Source organism: Myzus persicae, unplaced genomic scaffold (genome assembly GCF_001856785.1).
Source record: "Myzus persicae strain clone G006 unplaced genomic scaffold, MPER_G0061.0, whole genome shotgun sequence".
NCBI lineage: Eukaryota > Metazoa > Arthropoda > Insecta > Hemiptera > Aphididae > Myzus > Myzus persicae.
Window position 1 is genome coordinate 34970 of NW_019104031.1, and position 20835 is coordinate 55804.

The 20835-nt window shown below is 26.9% G+C and overlaps 1 protein-coding gene across 1 annotated transcript in view; it reads right to left on the bottom strand.

The window, feature by feature from the left end:
- LOC111037819 (laminin subunit alpha-1) overlaps positions 1-20835 on the bottom strand; it is a 57448-nt gene that overhangs the window by 26411 nt on the left and 10202 nt on the right. Inside the window, exon 2 of the mRNA XM_022320599.1 lies at positions 4626-4918. Within this exon, the coding sequence (XP_022176291.1) occupies positions 4626-4918 (293 nt within the window). The remainder of the gene's footprint in view (positions 1-4625; positions 4919-20835) is intronic.

The window sequence follows — 20835 nt, forward strand, 5'->3', positions numbered from 1 at the left end:
GATATTTCACAGATAACATTTTTAACTGTATTATATATGAATTTAGAGTCTTAACTATTACTAGTCTGAGTAGTTCTACACTTCTACCCAGCGCAACACAGTTTTGATTTGTTGTACATTTGTAAAACGGAGACAACGCATACGGATAGAGAGCGCTCTCTTAAGCATTTCTACTGCCACAAAGGGTGATGACAGTCGACGGGCAATAAAAAACACACATCATAGTAAAACCATTACATTTATCACTCTACCCAGAATTTGAAATATAACATGTTCAAAGAACAGGATTTATTTTAAGTCACGATGCGTTTCATAACTAAGTTTAAAATAATGAAAATCTATCTTGTTTATCATGCAAATATTCTTATAAAGCTTCTATAAAACAATTAATCCGTGAAAAAATATGTCTTTATCACTTTTACTATTAGGGTTATACCCGATTGTCTGAAAGTTAAAATTACGCAGGGGCAAAAGTTTTACAATTAAATCGTCTGGTATTGAATTACTCTGTGGAACTCAACACTTAGTGTAACTATTACCATTAACTCTTACTATTTGCTGGCTCGCAATCAAGTAATTGACCGCTTTCGTCCAGATTCATAGAAACTGTAAGTTGGACTATTTTTCCCTGTCTTGAAAATAGGTTAATATATATATATATATATATATATATATATAATATATCCACCAAATAAAAGTTTATACAGTAGGTAATATGTTATAAACGGAAGTCAAAATAAAACATATCATTTCCTATAGTATATTAAACGGATAAATGTATTACTAAAACTCGTATACCTAAATTCATACAAACATAGGCGTGAGTACGGGTAATTCTTGGAACTCAGTTTCCTGATTTTCCTTAAGAATATATAATTTTTATCTACAAAAAATGAATTATTTTCATAAAAACAATTTACATTATGATAAGAGTTTAAGACAGCTGTCCTACGCCATAGATGACTACAAAAGTAATATATAATATGATAGCTACTATCATATAATAGGTGATTAATCACGATTTAAAATATTTAAAATTGTTAATTGGTCTATTCTGTGCTATTTTCTGCTTTCACAAAGTACTATTTAAGTTCATTGTTAGATGGTCTATGCTAGGTTAGGTTAGGAAGCCTTTACGTAAATGTTAGAAATGTTAATTTCTACTGGTCGACCTCATCAAAAAAATTCTTCTATTCACTAAAACACTTCAAAAACTGTGTACCTACAATACACCATTCAGCGGCTCATTTATAAAAACTCAGCAAACGCCTATGCTTAGGCAAAATCTAAAATAATAAAATATAACATTAATATTAATATAATATATGTTAGGTACATATTATTATACAAGTATTATATTGTATACTCGAGTTATTAATTTTTGTTTAATTTAAAATTGTATCGATTTTATTTATTATCTGTTTACGATATACACTACTTATAAAAATTTGTGGTAGTTGGCCACATTTCTGTAAAATTAATTTACTTATCCGGTTAAACTATCAAAATAATTTAAATACCCTAAGTTTCTAATTTTAAAACTAGCCTAATAATTAAATATTTTAATAATTATCATGAATAAAAATAATTTGTACACACAATAATTTTAGAAACTAACTAAGAAAACCAATACGCTGTTGCATAATTATAATTTAAAAATTTAATGTACCTCAATGAAAATGATTTCTTATTAATATATTTTTCTAATATTATTATTTTTTTGATCTACTATTACTATTATTTTATAAAGAAATATTTTTTATTCAGTTACAGTATAATAGGTAAAATGGGTATAATTTGCAACTTATTATTCGTACATCGGTAATTAAATTTAGTATTTTTATTTACTATAAATTCATATTTTTAAAAAATCCACTACTCACGACTTTTTACGAATTAATCGAATATTTATGTTGTGAATAATTATTGGACATTTATTTATAGCGTATTTAATTAGGCATAAAGTGTAGATTAAGATGAAAAGCTGTAAATAGTTTTGGCAAAGTAACACAGACAGTTAGACAGTTGTCTTTTTATGCCAGAATTTCAGTAATTATTGGCTGTATAAAGATATTTATCCATGATCTACGATACAGCCACTACACAGCTGCATAAGACGAGTTGTATGGTTTTAGTTTTTCACACAATTTGAGCTAAGTAGAAAGTAGTGAGTAATACACTAATACATTTTTAATATTGTGAAACTTATAGACTTACAATATACCATAATGTATTCAGATACTTATTAAGTACATTTTGAAATTATATCGGTTAATAGTATAGGTATTTATAACTGTTAGTTAACTATATTAATTAAAAATAAATGCTTAAATTGTCATTAGTACCTATATTAATATTTAATATATTATTTACCATAACTATACAGATACTAGTAGTTTTTACATTTTTAAAAGCTATTATAATACTAATTATTTGTTTTTTTATAAATGCTATCAAATGTATTAAATACGTGGATTGTTTTTCATAATAAGACTCATATATAACAATATAAATGATGCGTAAGAAATGTCATAAAATAATGGACTGTTGAAATGTTTTCCCTTGGACAATGTCTTACTTTTGTTACCATGTTAAACTAAAGTTCATTTTTAAAAGAAAACAATTTTGACCGAAAGAAAGTTACTAATTAAATCATAAAAAGCGAGACAGTTTGTCATTTCAAGATGTGTATCGTATTCTTGAAAGTTTATTCCATTAGAAAAATATCCTCCAAATTGTTTTGCAGTCTTAGGAATTTATTCATACAAAAGATTACATTGAAAAGGTTCTCACGTTTTGTCAATACAAAAATATTATATCAAATCATGATAATTTTAGATTTTGAGCTTAGCGAATTAATATATTGTATTTACAATCATGTGTGTTTTTTTCTGCCTCTCATCAACATTTGGGATAGAAAAAAATAAAAAATGCTTCGATATTCGACATTAGTTTTTTTCGATAGAAAAGTAAATCTAGTTGATACTTTCAAGAGGTAAAAATTGAAAATTCTTAATAGTTATGAAAAATGTCGAAAAAAAAGAACAAAAAGTGAAAAAAAAATGTTAATTTTTGAAAAAAATCGATTTTATTTTTGTAATTCAACTTGAAAACTAATATTCGAAGAAACATGCAATTTGCACCTAATATTTATATTAGTATTTTCCATATATGGTAAAATTTAATTTTTAAGCTAATTATAGTCTCGAGAATATTTTTAATTTTTGTAAATATTTTTAAAATTAATCTCGGTAAACACTTTTCTACTTAGTAAAAAGGCTTGAAAATGTAATGCAAATAATTATGTGGTTATATATATATCTTTAATGACAGTTCAAAAATATTTTCCGTAGTTATGAAAAAATGTACAAAATTCATTTGAAATTTGTTGATGCAGTTCGGATTGAAATACTGATATGTGATTTAAGCTAGGAAATCTAATACGAATTTAATATACACAATTTAACCTTAGTATAATATATAATCGAAGAGTATAAAATTAATTCAGTAGGCATTTTTATTATAAAGTAATTATTATTTTACTGGATATCTTGATATGGTACCTACAAAGAATTGTTTTTATAAAACATTTTTTTATACAGCTATACGTTTTTGTGATGCACTAATTTTATAAGCAGATATATATCTGCCTGTGTCGTTATATTCAAAATATCATGTACTCCTATTAATAACTGAGTGACTAGTATTTTTCCGCTAAAGTATACAGTGTAGAACATGTAATGGTTATATTCTCCATAGAGGAGTGTTTCATAATATTATATTAGATATTTTTTTAGAACTCCTAACCTATATCCCATTTTATTATCATTAACCGGGATCCGTTATCCGGTGTGTTATCGCGGACGCTGATGAAAGCTCCAGTCGATACCACGATAAGTGATAACTAACAAAAAACTATTTATTGATTTTTGAACTGATTTTTGAACTGTATGCCTGATTGCGTTTTTTTATAATATTTTAAAATATTGAAGCGACAACGAGAACCCATGGGCATAGTACTTATGCTAATAATTTACGATCGAACATTCAAATTTTTCCATGCGTATAGAATAGATCTCAAAATGAAATTACGCAGTGGAGGTGGTACAAAAAAAGTTTCCTTTTCATGTAGTACAACTTGTAATCAACAGTACGTTTACATTTTTCTAGGTAAGTAAAAATACATAATATATAAAGATATTTTATGTGTAATTTATTTATATAAATTATGAATTTTGACACTAAACTGGCTATGCTGGTTTTTTATATTTATATCGTATAGGTAAACTGTTGATGCTATACCTACGTTTAATTAAACTTTATAATTTAATGTATTGTTTCTACTAAAATGATATTGATATGAGAATATGTAAAGATGCACGTATATGAGGTGAAGAGTATATACATTATCGTATTCATTACAATTTGATGGATTTAGGTTCCGGGACATTTAAAAGGTACCTAAAATAATGTACTATTTTTTTTTTTAGAAAATCTGAATATTTTAAATTTTACGGAAAACGGTCATGGTGATTAACGGTCGATTGTCAGTTTGGCGGAATTCAGTTGAGCCTATTTTCGCATCACATATTTTGTTTCGCAATTTGTGGCAAATATTCTCTCACCTGTTTCAAGTCGATCGTGAACGTGACGTACTGGTACTGGTCACCTTGGTGCAGAGACGGGCTCTGCCACCAAGTGCCCGCGGTGGCGTTGTCCACCGCGAAAGCCGGCCCGTGTGTCTTGGCTGGGTCACCGGACCGGGCGTCGCAAACGCCACACTGCTGTCCCGCTGAGCCGAACTTGCAATACACTTCAGGTCCCTTTTCCGTCTCGCCGCAGGTCGCGTTCGCTGTCACCACGGCCCGGGACGCCAGGTTGAATATTTGCGGATAAACAGGTTTGATGCCGCCACCATCTGTGCATAAACAAATAACAAAAAAACCGTCACGATTTATATCCAAAGACAATACGATAATGGTAATACCAAATAATAGGTACTAAACATAATACACATGCGGATTTCAGCGAGTACCTAACACATATTAAACACATCATAATATACAATTATGTGATCATATCATGGGAGTAATCATTGAGCTGAAATGTACTAAGCATGCTAATGTTATGAGACTATTAGGTGGAATTTTTCTGGTGATAAAAATTCAATGTGTAAACTGTGACCAAATTTTTAAATCATACCAACCAATACATTACCTATGTAAACTGGTTAATTTTTTTTTTGTTTTTAACAATCGTTTACCAGGGAATACCAATATCAGGAATCAGGATACGGTTTCCATTATTAAAATATATTAACTTCTGAAATAGTTCTGTTTTTTCCATTCAATAATAATAATAATAATAATCAGCTGAGAAAATAGTTGGGTACCTGTACAATACAGTATTTAGTTATGTACACTGTGTTTTTATTTCAGAATGGTAGTTGTATAATTATAAAAATATAAATATGTAAAAAGTCATGTTTATTCTGCTTAGGTAATGAAGGTACCTACTTAGGTATTTACTACTTTATGTATATTTAAGTTTACTATTGTCACCTGCTGATTGAATTGGTGCATTTGTATTATTGAGAATTTTAGATTTCTGTAAAAAAATATTACGAGAAATATTGCATGGAAATTTAAAGCCATAGCAATTACTTAAAATTTTTATAACTTTTTTACCCCAAAAACAATTTGCAAATGTTCGTGAATTTGAGTAGTTCTGTTAACATTTGAACTTCAAACACTTAAAATATGAATTGTGTATTCGTATCAATGTAATATGAATTTTTAATATTTTAGTACTTATGTAGTATCAATTATGTTTATGAGGGATATTCTATAACATTTTCAAGTTTTTAAGTCGAAACAAAAATTGAGTAAGAATACAATTAAGATGCCCACTGTAGTGACACAGTGCACTACGCACATATAAACTACACATATTTGTAACTGTTAACTTACAACTTATTCGATTTTTGTATCTGAAACATACTCCAGAAAATATTCTGTTTCTGAACGTGAAATTAAAAAAGGAAAATTATTATTGAAAAAGTAAACAAATTAAAAAACTATAAGTTGTGATTAAATAGTAAGAACATAATTTCAAATGAATTCAAAGTATGTGAAAAAAAAATTTCAAAAATGTAATTTCGTTCAAGAAATGAGAGCACTTAATGGATCTTGTATTATCATTATGATTTACTACATTTTTTAATTGAAACCAACAATATAAATCATCAATTTTTAAATGGTGTAAAATACTTCTAATTCAAATAAAATAGTATTTTAGATGGCGGTGTAAATACCTGATGAAGTATTGAATGCCATTGTATTTTTATACGTCTAAGCATTTTAACTTTATATTATTGGATTTGTAATCCTCCCCTTGCCATGTCATTCTATTGCTCTTGTTAAGATATAATAAGTGTGTTTAACCTAACCTTTACCTGGTTAAAAAAAATTCTGTGTGTATTTACTTTTATGTCGAAATAATCGAATAAGCTTAATTCATCTTGTTTTTATCATAACACGTCTTTAACTTTCGATACGAAACCGATCATGTATAAGTATAGAATAATCAAAATACCAAATAACAAAATAATATTATGGAATGGTATACTAATTTGGCTGCATGTGAACCGTTTTTTAATCGAGCAAATAATAACAATGATTTTTCGATAACTACCTAACAAATAATATCTGAAATAATATATATAATAGCACTGATTACGCTATGTATCTGCTAATTACTTAATTACTGTTAACAGTAATTGGACCATCGAAAATTGCAAGATCGTTGATTTATTTGTTTAGTAACTAAAAAACGTCGACTAAGCAATTTCGGCAATTACCCGAATCCGTCAAAATAATGACCATTTCGGGTATACTGTTGGATTTTTGTTTCAGCTAATTTACCAGCTACCTATTAGGGTCCAAAATATTACTTTTTAACATGCATAAAGTGCTTATTTCTTTTTATTTGATTTTACGATTTCATCAAAATATTACTTGATGTATACATACGTATATAAGTACATACAAACATAAATATAATTATAAGTAGAGCAATGCATTTTACAATAATGTATGTTTTTATTTTTTGTATTTGTGTACACGAAAAATAGTCGAAATAATGCTTCGATTTTCTACTTCACCATTTTTTCCGGAGAAAAAGTTAAGTAATCAAGTTGTTGTAACAGAAATTTTTAGGTAAAATTAGTTTTCGACAAAATTAATTTTGGTTTTCGTTTCATCTTTAAAACAAATTACGGGGGACGAGGTGACCGAGTGGCCTGACTCTTCCGCTGCGACGCAGCCGGTCGCGGTTCGATCCTCGGCCACCGGGTGGCATTTTTCTCCGGACAAGTCGTGGTGACCGGAGAACAAGTGCTGCCATCCCCCACCCCCGGGGCATGGCAGAAACCTACGGGTGCCCCATTCGAAATTCTGCCAAAACAAACACACACGTGTTCCCCCTACCGTACTAAAAACCTACAATACCTACTAATAGCTAATGGCCATAGTTGCCGGGCTCAGGATCAATTAAAAAAAAAAAAAAACAAATTACGGTAGAAACATGACATTTTCACGGAATGTTGAGCATTTTCTATACAATACAATTTTCAAAATAATTTGGAATATGTAGACATATTTATAGGCATATGATAGGTAGTTTCTATTTATGTTGTTAAAAAATTTTCGCTCAGTCAAGAACCTTTAAAATGTAATACAAGATTTTTCATTCGTTTTTGTTAATGTAAGCTTAAAAAAAAAGTTGAGTTTAAATGCATAATAATTTTTATAAGCACCTGAAGTTAGAATTTTGGAAACATTCGTAATATCACGAACACTTGTAAATTATTTCGAGTTAGAAATTCATAAAAAAGGTTTTTGTTTATATTTTTGCTTTTAAAATGTAATGCAAGATTTCTCTGAGTTTATCTACTTAAACAAACAAAAAAAATACTTGAGCGAAAACTCAATTAAAATGTTTATGTACGTATGAAGTTCTAACTCATGCAACATTGGTTATTTATACTTGATTTCTCACAGAGCGATTTTAGTATTTTGTGTAATTCAGAAATTAATTACAATATATTTTATCATTTTCTATACACAATAAAATTTTCAAAATACTTTGATTCGTTTTGAACTCATTGCAGACATTTTAAATTTTAAATTTTTTTAGTTTTTATTTTATAAATATTGATAAAATTGTTTTCGTTGGATCAAAAATTATGAACATTTAATACAAGGATCATCACACAATGTTAAAATATAAGTATACAAATATATAGGAATGATTTTTTTTATAAAAGCATTTAATTTCAACTGTTGACAAAATTTAGTCAAAAAAGTAATTTAGCCAAAAAATCTATTGACACATTTTTTTTTCAAATTTGGTCGAAATTACATATTAAATACAAAAATAAAAATTTCAGTAGTTTGTATTGATTTAGAAACATTTTTAGAGTTTATTTGAAACTTTTAGAGTATATTATTATATTTTATACACACATTAACATTTTTAAATACAATTTTTTTGACAAGACTAATTACTGTAGTATACTAAGCTCATTAGTAAAATGAATTACTTTAATCAAAATAATATCATGGAATATACCTACTTAGTAATATTATAGCAATATAGCCTAAAGGCTTCACTCAGAGTTATTTTTTGTATACAATGTTTTTATATTATTGCATTCAAATGTAACACATCTATTACAGTGACTCATACAGACACTTAATGTACAGCAAAGCGTTAGCCCTTACTTAACCAACTACCCGATTTTTCTTTTAAATTTTTTTTATCTTAGGAACATATTAATTAATACGTATATATGTATATACCTAATACTGTGATAACTAATATTTCATATTTAAATAAAAATACACTGGAAGTAGTTATAATAGATGAATATCCGTTGTCGGTGACGCGTGGACTAATTTTAAACTTTCTTAATTATAGCTGTCGACTGGATGATTACAATAATTAATAAAATGAAGTTGATTTAATATATAATAATAAAAATAATATACAAACTCGGTTAGATATTAAGGCACTTGTAAAAATAACTAACGACCTAGTTGAATAAAAATGTAAAAAAATTAACATTAACTTTTTAACTAACTATGTAATGAGTGTCCACACTTTGTTATTACTATATGTTATAACTTATAACACAAGTCATAATTTTTGCAGAAAATTATGTACACTCTTCCGACAAAAGTATTTTATAATGTATTTTTAAAAATAAAATGAAGTTTGTTTTAACTATTTAACAGTTTCAACAGTAAATTTCTAGTTATAGTTAATTTTAGTTATAACTTTTATTAGCTGTGGGCATGATTTTAGATTTTTACCATTATAGTATCGAATATCCAGAATATAAATTTAAAAACTGATGTTGAGGTTATGATTTCCCTACAATAAAATTTGATTTTTTTCCCCTTAAACGCGTGTTGTTGTAACATAAACACATTATAATCAAAAATTGTCTGTCACAATAACCAATCATATATAACAACATTAAAGAAAGTTATCAAGAATATTTAGTTATTACCGTAAAATTATTTCAACAGAAGTAGATCAATTGTGAAAAATGGATACATTTTAGTGCAAAGTTGAAAATTATATAAATATTGATTTTTAAATTCTATTAAACCATATACTTAGAGTTATCGATCATTACATAGTCTTAATAACCTCATAGTTTTACCTCAGTATTTTATAACTTAAATAATATTACTAATACATATTAAACAATAAATTACGACGATTCAACCAGTCAAAAGGGTTAGTTGTCATTTTAGAATGAAGTTTTATTGAAAGTCCCATAACCTAATATTCAAAAAAGTTGTATAAAATATTTAAAATTTAAATCAATATAAAATTGTTGAAGTACATAAAAGCTTATTAACCTGACATTTAAATTCTGTGAGAATAATGTCGTGGATAATCTAATTGTTAAATGTTCGACATTAAATTGTTATAGTAGACAACAATAATAATTACTGTAGATCATAATCGGTGCTATTGATACTTTTTGGAGATACTCAAAACTCAGCTTTATTTTCTCATAAGCGTTATCTCATTTAAATTGTGATTTTATAGAACACGGAGAACTTGGTTTTGTAAAAGTTGATGGAATCAACTAACTTCTCCAACATTTTTTTTCATTTATATTTTTTTTCAGAACAATATTCTAATTTCAGCTATATTATATTATAAGCACATGGCCATATTAATATTATGTTAGTGTTATTACAAATATTTTTGATTTTCCATCCACTTGGTAAATGGAAACAATGGAGAAACCATTATAATGCAAACATTGAATATGATCAACACAGCAGTTCACAACAAAATTTTATCAACTCTAATCAACGTAAACGTTTTTTATTTAGTGTTCGAAACAATGAGATGCGATTCTATTTAAACGACGTAATTTGTTATACTTATAACATGACGTCTCTAAGGTCACGTCTATAATCATTAATTTGGCGTAGGAATTTGTCGAATTATGATTCTCGAGATGCAAACATATTAAATATGAACCAAGTGTTAATCTATCGGACAGCCGACAAAGCATTTGTCATAATTAGGAATACAAATTTAATTATACCAGTGAAAAAAATCAAATGAAAACAAAATGAGTGCTTCAAATTGTCATTAATTTTCTAACACAAAGAGCAATAAAAACAAACCATATACTTAATAAGACAAGGGAATCAAAGAAAAACTTTATCAACAGGAATAATAATAAATAAAAACACCCACTTTAAAGATCTTACTTTTATCGCTTCATATATTTTTTAATAGAAGTAGGTACCTCGACATGCATATAATATTTTGTTATGATTCATTTATGACAGTATTTTACCAGTCACTTTAGCAATAAAACAAAATAGGGAACTATGTTTTGGAACGGATACTGTAAAAATTGTTATATCATTTATTCAAAACATATCACTTCTATTTGTCCGTATCAAATTGAATTCATAACAAAATTAACAATACATTAATATTAGTTAAGATTTTAATAAACAAAGCTAACAATTAACAACTATGAATTAAATTCGCATAAGTGACTATGGTGCCCGTTAGATCTAGGACTCATCGTCTTCTGATTAATGAACAGTGGTTTGTTTATATATTAAAGGATATATTATGTCTTTGAATATGGAGTCCAGGTTATAATACGAACAAGTGAGTGGATGTAGTTAATTACACATTGTTCTAAGTATCTTATATATTTTAGATTATTCTGTTTTAAATAGGTAGTTCTATGAATTTTTACAGATCTGAACACTGAACAGCTTAAATACAAAAAAAATTACAATATTTCGTACCAAAAATTAGAGCTATGAACCGACGATATAGTCCTAAATATTTTAGTTTGTTTTCAATTGATTAAAAACAATAATAATGTTTTACTCAGTTTACTATTTAATGTTTAAATGTTGATTTGATTATAATTTTAACCTATAGTTCAATTAAATGGTCATAACCTAACCTATTTTATCATATATAATTGTTGAGCTATATTAGTTGTTACTTAAAGCTATAATAAAATAAAAATAAATAAAAACCTCACCTATGATAATCTTACACTATTTTCAACATTATGTGTACATTTTATTTTGATAATTTTTAATAAAAACTAAAATAATACAATTAAAACTAAAAAATAATAAATAACTAACCAGTAATCTATATTAAAAAAAAAACCTTTTTGTATGGCAATCTACAATCGGTATCGATAAATAATTTTTCTCTTTATTATAAACCATCATTTCTAATAATATTATTATCAAACAATTAGGTATAACATTATAAAAATAATATCCTTGTCATCGTGTGAATGTTTATTAAAATGCGTCGAAGCGAATGAAGATAAATAATTGTCTAAGGTAAACACGGTAATACGGATTAGATGTTAAACAGATTAGGTACCTATATGGTTTTTAAATTATCATAAAGTATAGCATTCTTAATATCTTTTAAAATACATTTTGTTCAAAATCTTGTTTCCTTGTTGTTACCTTTAGACTAAGAGAATATTATGATGCGGTGGGCGATAAAATGTGTCATGGTGATACTGCATACTGGAATTTAGGTGATATCAACATAATATAGATAATTTCAATTTATTATATACTGTCATTACCTACCCATTGTATTCATTGTAATTCATTTAAGTACCTAATTTATAACTGAGCTTCATATACTCATAATAATGACTAAATATTATAATATATAATATAATATAATTTTTTTATGCTTTATGAATATTAAAATTGTTTCAGTTAATAAACATATACAGTATACTGTATACATCATTTTACAATATATCTTATATAATATATAAATAAAAGGTTGCGTGAGTGATTGACTGATCTATTAACGCAAGGCCCACACCAGCGGATAGATCTCAATGCAATTTAGCATATAGATAGCTGCGTGATAGCTAATGACGTGGGCATCTGCTAAGAGAAGATGTTTGGAAATTCAACCACTAAATGTGAAAATAATGGTTTGTAAAAATACAATAGGGGCGCAATCTGTCCAGCAAAATCAAATTTAAATATACACCAGTGTCCAATCTTTATCGTAAAATAGTATAAAACAAAACAGTTTTAATGTTTATGTTTATTTTCAATTAAATGACAGAACGTATGAACTTGAGATTTGAATTTAAGGTTCATATTATGCTCTAGATGTGCTTGGATCGAGATAGCTTATTTCAATGGCATACTCATTATTTGGAAAGGGAGAAAATCATCGAGATATTCGAATAATAGTAGGAAGTTTAATTGGTGATTACTGAATAAGTAATATATAAAGGTTTATTCATTTTAGATTTTTCTTATAGACTTAATATTGGCTATTCATAAATAATTATTTTAAAGATCACGATTAGTGAGCACAGTAGGCATATATTGTCTACATAGATGACAAAGTTGAACTTACTGTACCTCATCGTCGTGTTCACCGCGGGCATTTTAGAAAGCACCAAAAGCATTCCGTAAGAATAATGGACATCATTTAAAAAAAAAAAACAAATCTTTTTTAATAAATTAAAATAAATATTTTAATAACTCAGAAATTATTTATTAGAATTTTGATTTGGATAAGTCAACGTTTTAAAAAAACCACCAATAAAATAATTTGAAAAAAAAAATTTGAATTTGAATTTTTTTTAAAGTTCACAAAATATCAGGAATTTCAAATTATGGTTTTTGGTAGAAGTACTTAAAAATTTTAAAGAGCCAGAATTTGAATAAATGTTCCTATTATTAAAGGAAAAAAAAATATGGGAGTGAGCATATTTTAAAATCAGCCTGTACATCGTATATTAACAAGAAAACATTATATTGGAATAACTTATTTTTTCTGAATTCTAGAGTATTTATAATGATTATAATACATTATTAAAAATGTAAACATTGTTTATTGTGTATGGATATACAGAATCTGTATTACAGATATTATCTATTTGGTAAATTTAAATTATACTGTCATATATTAGTTAAGTACATAAGTTTATATTTTTACTATTAAAATAGGTACTTATTATTAGTTATGAATGGATTTAAATTTTTTTAAATTAAACAAATAATTAAAAAATTATGAAACGAGTATTATTGCTTTTGTTGAAAATAATTATGTTTATTCCTATCAGTGTATACGTGATAATTTCAATAAGAGTACACATTTAACTGTTGTTTTTATAATTGTACCTAATTTATTGGATTTAGTGCTTGCTTAAATTATTATGATCTCTTGAAAGTAGTTTAAAGTTTGACTTTCTGTAAATAAAGAAAATTTAGGTTGGTAAAATAGTTTAAAAAAACATATCATTATTGCCACTACCTATAAATAGATATATTAAGGTTAAATTAAGAATTGCATTTGTACATTTTTATTTCTTATGAAGCTCATTAGTTTAGATTTTATTTTCACCAGCAATGAAGTGATAAATCCTTCTTTATCTTAAAACATGACAATCCATAATTTTTAACCCGGGCATTATAATATTGTTGTAATATTTTTTCAGTTTTTCAGAATAAAGTGTAATATTATGTACAAATAAAGCAAAAACAATACAAGATAAAATGTTTCACAATAGTTGCTTCAAATAAAATAATATTAGGTAAATAGTAAGTTGCCTTCAATTATAGCATATTGCGAATTTTAATAATTAATTTTAATCATAGACATACACAATAATACGCATATAATTTAATATTAATTTAATTATAAGGAATACGTGTTTAATGTATTTTTTAAGAACAAATTAAAACGAAGTTATTGTTGTCGATAACGAAATGTAAAACTATCAATATGTTAGGTTAGGTTAGGCTTGTTGAATTACATAAAATGTTTGTAAACCATGTTTATTAGAATTGGTAGATTCAATATCATTTTTATAAAATATATAGGAAATCTGATTAAATAAAATAATTTTAACAAGATTGTGTTAAGTAATTTGATTGCCAACATATAAGACTTATAAAATACATCATCTTAGAGTATTGATACTTACACAGGTACTTGCTAAGTTACTGTGTAACTAGGGATTCTTTGGAAACAAAAAAATTCAAAAGAAGCAAGAACTCATTAATTTTTTTCCTAAGAAATTTTCCCAATACATTTAATAAAAAAAATGATAAAAATAATTCTAAAAATTAAAATAAATAACATAATATACGCAATAGAAATTAATCAGGGGAGATGTAACATGTTGTATTGTTGTTGGACAATTCAATTCCATTCCCTAAATTTATTTTTGTTGACTTATTTATCAGAGAATTTTTAATTGAAACCATGGAATGTTGGGAATCTTACTATATTTTATATTATAATTTATTCATATAAGTAATAAATTATATCATATTAAATTTTTTTGAAAAACGTCAGATTATTTGAGAACAAAAAATGGTTGTTTAGACTTCCGATGTTGAGGACCAATGTGTAAAATTCTAAAAATCGATTTACATTAAATACAAATATTGAATGCGACAAAATTATGTTAATCCATTATATTATTTGCTATTACCTATATCAACAATTTTTTTAGGCATTATATTTTTTTTATAAGATTAATTTTCAGTTCATAATTTATTCTATTTTTGCAATAATTATATTTATGCACTATTACGTTCCACGACAAAATATAACGGTCAAAATATCCCCACAAAAATATTCCATGACAAAATATCCCGGTTAAATAATAACTCAAAACGTTGACCTTTATTATAAAAGTTGCGATTAGAAGTAATAATCGCACTTTATCTAAATTCCAAAGATCACCTACTTTTCCAATTAAAATATGGAATATGTTTGATACTGTAGTACAAGGTTCCCCCAGGAAAAATAATGCAGTAGAGGGATGGCATAGAGCATTTAATTCTGCGCTGGGAGCTAACCATGTAACAGTGTGGAAATTCATAAACATGTTGAAGCGAGAACAAGGTCTACAGGAGGCAAAAATGGAACAGCAAATAGCTGGAGTGCCTCAACAGGAAAAAAGGCGTAAATATATAGATTTGGACGAGCGGCTGGTTGCTGTTGTAAAAAGTTATAGTGACACTAATAAAAATAAATATTTAAAATCAATAGCACATAACTTAATATTATAATAGGTACGTGTTTTATTTTGTATAATTTTTGACTAATCATTTCCATATTTTTGTATTTTTACATTTTTTGACAGACAATATTTTTGTATTCTAAGTCTATTTTATCATGCTATTTGTATGTATTTATATCATAATTTATTTGTATAAGTATTTTACTTTAAACGAATTGTAATATCGTTGAACTTAGTTTAACCTAACCTACCAGATACGAGCTCATAGATCAGTTGGTATATGTATCAGCTATTATTAATGTATTTCATTATAATTATTTAATTAAAATTGTTTTGGCTGAATAAATAAATAAATAAATAAATAAGTATCTAATTTTTGACGAACATTTTTTTAAATTTTGAATTAATAATTACAGGGGATATTATGTCATAGAATATTTTTGTGGGGATATTTTGACGTGTCATCCTTTTAAGTGGATAAATCGTTGTCGCGTTAATCACATTTCTAAATCCAAGTATGTAAAATTGAATAAGGATAATAATTTATTTTGATTTTTGCATAATCGAGTGATAAAGTAGTGTCCCAGCACAATTAATTACTCTTCATAATGGGCGCCAACAGAAAATAATTTATAATAAACGTGTTCGTAGAATTTCTATTTATTTGTAACTATGAATAATTTATTATAAAAATGTACTAATTAAAACTATTAAAACAAATAAATAAAATAAAATAATTATAATTAATAGGTATAAGAAAAAAAAAATTCAATTGCATACAATAATCTTAGTCATAATTATTAGCTAACCTAACCTAACTGAAATTTGATAAAATATAACATTGTAGATGATGAACAATTATTATGTTTATAAATTATAATAACAAAAACGGTCAAATAGGTCATAATGCAATACGTTTTTATAATAAATTTTCTCGCACATTATTAATATTGTTCTATTACAAAAGTTATCTATACTTACTACCTATCTGCTTACTTGTTAGTTTTTTAATAACTTCTATATTAATTATTAATTCAAATTAACGGATTTAAGTATTTATAAAATTCATTTTAATTTTTAAATTAGGCACAGAAGTAAAAGTCAACTACTAAAGTTAAATAAAAATATAAAATATAATATACGCTGAACTTACATAGGCACACCTATTGTTTTTATTTGATTTGTTTTTGAATAACTTTACGGCCATTCGCCATTATATCGATTCTACTATCTTATATTATGTTTATGTACCTAGTTATCCTCAGACTACTCAGTCCACGAAGCTTATTAAATTACTCAACCGTGTATAGTTATTTTAAAAACAAATAGTCAAGTACAACATTATAAAATATAATACCATAATATATTAAATTTCAAGTAAGTATTGCATTTGTAGTTCTATGTTGATTTTCTAAATCTCGACATCACATTTGTGGGATTAAATGATGTATCCCTGCTATTTAACAGTTTGGATGTTGTACAATTTTGAGTCACGTCAAATTTAATTCTTAAATTAAATCCACCTTTTACTATTTAAATATTTGATTACTTGCTATTGTTAAATTGTTTGTGTTCTTTTCTACTACATATTTTAAAATCAGTAAGACACGTATACAATATTATTTCAAATCATCGGTTGAACAATACTTAAAATAAAATTGTAGTAATTTGTATGTATGGTGAATATCTCATATGAATAACATTTAAGTTATAAAAATGTATGTTCAATGACTACAAATTAATTGGTGAACTAAATTGCTTAGGTTTCGATTCATAAACGCACGTATCTGTATTCTGTATATTGGAACATTGATTATTGTATTTATTAAAATATTACCTAGGTAAGTGCTATAGTGGTATATATAATATAGCTACAATTAACAGATACAAAAATATAATTCACGTACTATATTATAGTCTATATATAAAATAAAGTTCAGAAAATATTTAATAACTATAAACCTGGGAAGTAGCTCTGCAGTATAGTAGGTTTCAAGTGTACTTCGTCAACCGTAATGGATGTGTTAAATTCAAAGTTACATTCCTGCAATCGAGTTATTTTTAGTTTAATTATCCAATTTCATCAAAATTTTAATTTAAAACGGTCGTAAAATATTGTATGAGATGTATGTAAAACTTTTTTTTTTTAAATTCACGTAGGGAAAATTTATGGAAACCCACGAATTTCTTTTTCAACCCTTAAAATATTTAAATCAAAATCAAAATTAAAGTGTTGATAAAAATATGTCTAAATAATATAAATTAATAAATATTCACATGACACGTCATGGTTATAACTTACTCATAACGATTGTTTGTAACTTACCTAGTTCATCTCGCATGGGACGTATTAAAACACTGCGTATATGAGCACCGTCGTTTTATGTGTTTAAAATATAATTAAACCAAAAATTAATTAATGTTTCAAATTGAAATGGTAAGACTATAATACCTACCATTATAATATAATTAGATTATTATAAACTATAGTATATAGGTATTAACCGAATAAACGAATTATACGAGTAAAACAAATCCATGGTGGTTTTTAAAGTGTGAGGTGACCCCACCGTATGCGTTTCCAATAGGGGATTTTGATTGCAGGTTTATGTGTTTTGAAAAGAATTTCGGCATTTATATTGTTGAGGGGTTTGGGGTGTATAAAAAATAATACATCATTTTGGTAACATCGTACACGGAGGCGGTGGAGCAAAACGTTAATAATTCAGTCCAACATGTCAATACATTTAATGAACCTTATATATTTTGTAGGCTGTAGATGTACCTTTTTACATTTAGTTTTCTTTTTATCATTCTACCAGTTCACAGGGTTCATATACCTACCAAATAAAACTATTTACAAATCACCGAAAATCATGACATTTGATCAATTAATTTTTTCCTTTATGTATAGTAACATAACATAGGTACGTACACGGAATACCTATAATATAATATAATATAATATAATGCATAAGCAGTTATGTTCAATAAATTACCAGCGGTTTTTATCGTTGATCGTAAATTTTACTAATATAATATAATAAGTATTTAATTTATTATACAGACTATTATAATTGGCATTCGTGACAAAAGCATTGGATTAAAAAGAACGACGTCATAATGAAGTCTGCGCCCTAGCCCCAATAGGTATACTATACGCACTTAAGGAATTTTTTCATAGTGTACCTATATCTGCAAAATACACTGAATGGCAATTGACATTGTTTGATGGACTCTTAAATTAAACATTTTTACTTTGAGACTCAGTTAGACACGCGTAACAATAAAACACAAGAACTTTATAAATAATATAATGCATTATTTTAATATATTGCCGGCCATCATCACAATGGCGTCAGACTTTTGTGTTATGTCTCGTATGGAAAGCATAAAAATTAAATTTAACCTCATTACTACGAGTTTTAAAAATACAAACAGATCGTAAAGTTTTCGCTACGTGGTAATACGATGCATATATTATTCACAGTGGGATAACATTTATAGATATTGTTTTTTTTTGCAACGCCTATAATAGGCGGGTCGTATCTTGACATCTTGTAATTAGCAAATACCCCCGCAAATACCAATTGTCAGAAAAAGACAACTTTACCATTGATTATATTTTTATGGTTAACTTTCAATAATACATCTTCAAAAAAGTGCTTCAACTACTAACTAGACGTACTAAATGTATGACTAACAATTTTAAACCATATTGTTATTTCTTATGAGTAGGTATTTAAACATTTCAGATATGAAATGAATTTAAATGAATAACCCCCGGAATAACCTAACCTTAGAAAAAACAACTTTTACCATCATTAAGATTGTCAAACATTAAAAGTAAAATTAAATCAATCTATTAAACTTTCGGTCAACTAGTTTTGATATATTGTATACTAAATACTTACATGAAAGTAAACGATTGTTTGTGTGCCACGCATGGTAAGACAATAATCAGGATAATAAATTGCATTTTGTTTCAACATGGTGTAGATCAATCTTATTTCAAATAATATCACAAAAAAACATTGTGTGATTACAATTTAATATATTATTGTAGATGGTACAAAACTATTAAACTATTACAAAACAAAAATATGTCACGATTGTGAAATAATATAAAAAGTACGATTCATTGAATATTTTTTTTTAAAACAGGGGGTATAAAATTAATTAGAAATGCATTTCTATAATATTAGTGTAGGTACGATGAAGTTTAATACTAATTTTTCAAGCGTAAACGAAGTATAATACTTGACATACATATCGCTATAAGTAAATAAAATGAACATAATTTCAATATTTTATAAAAACCAATATATTTTGTTATATTTTATCTTATTTTTTTAATAGGCATAGGTATTATCATGTTTATACTACATCTTCGAATGGTTATTGAAAACGCATGCCATTATGGACTAGTAACGATTTGAAATGCGTGTACTCGAGCGACGTCGTGACACATAGCATTATTTTGAGCTAAAAAAGAGTCGAAAGGAACAATCGACACTGTTACATTCCTCAGACACAGACCAGGACATTTGTCGGAGTCAATAATATTATGTTATTAGATGTTGATGTTTTTATGTCAAAGCCGTATATAATTGAACTGGGATGTGTAACAGCGGTGGCGGGTGAAAATATCGAGGAATTACCATCTCCGTGACTTGAATATTCCTATCGGTGGGCACTTACGCTCCCAAGTTATTTCAGCGGTCCGAACCAGCTCCACCGGATTCCTTGTATATACGTATATATAATATACATTATTCACGTAATATAATATCCATCCGTACACGCACACTCCGACGGAGGGTTATCGTAATTAAAGCGTCTCGAAAACGTGTATTCCCAGTGTACATGGCAGACGGGCTGTTTGGACTGCCCAATATACACACACACACACACACTCACACATTTATATACACGAGTATGTATTTGATTGTTTACATTATAAAGGGTTTACGTGGGAAATAAAAAAAAACCTAAACCAAAGTTTTCCTCTATTGTTGAGGTCAAACGATGACAACATGTGGACTACTACAGACTCCTGTACTATTATTACTGCTATAGGTAGGTACTATTAAATACAATACTACCTATACCATACAACACAGCGGCAGTAGGTATAGATCGCTTCGTTGTTCCGTATTACAAATGAATATTCATTTTTTAAAAACGAAAAAGTTTCGGGAGCAAAAAAAAAAGGATAACAAAGCCCC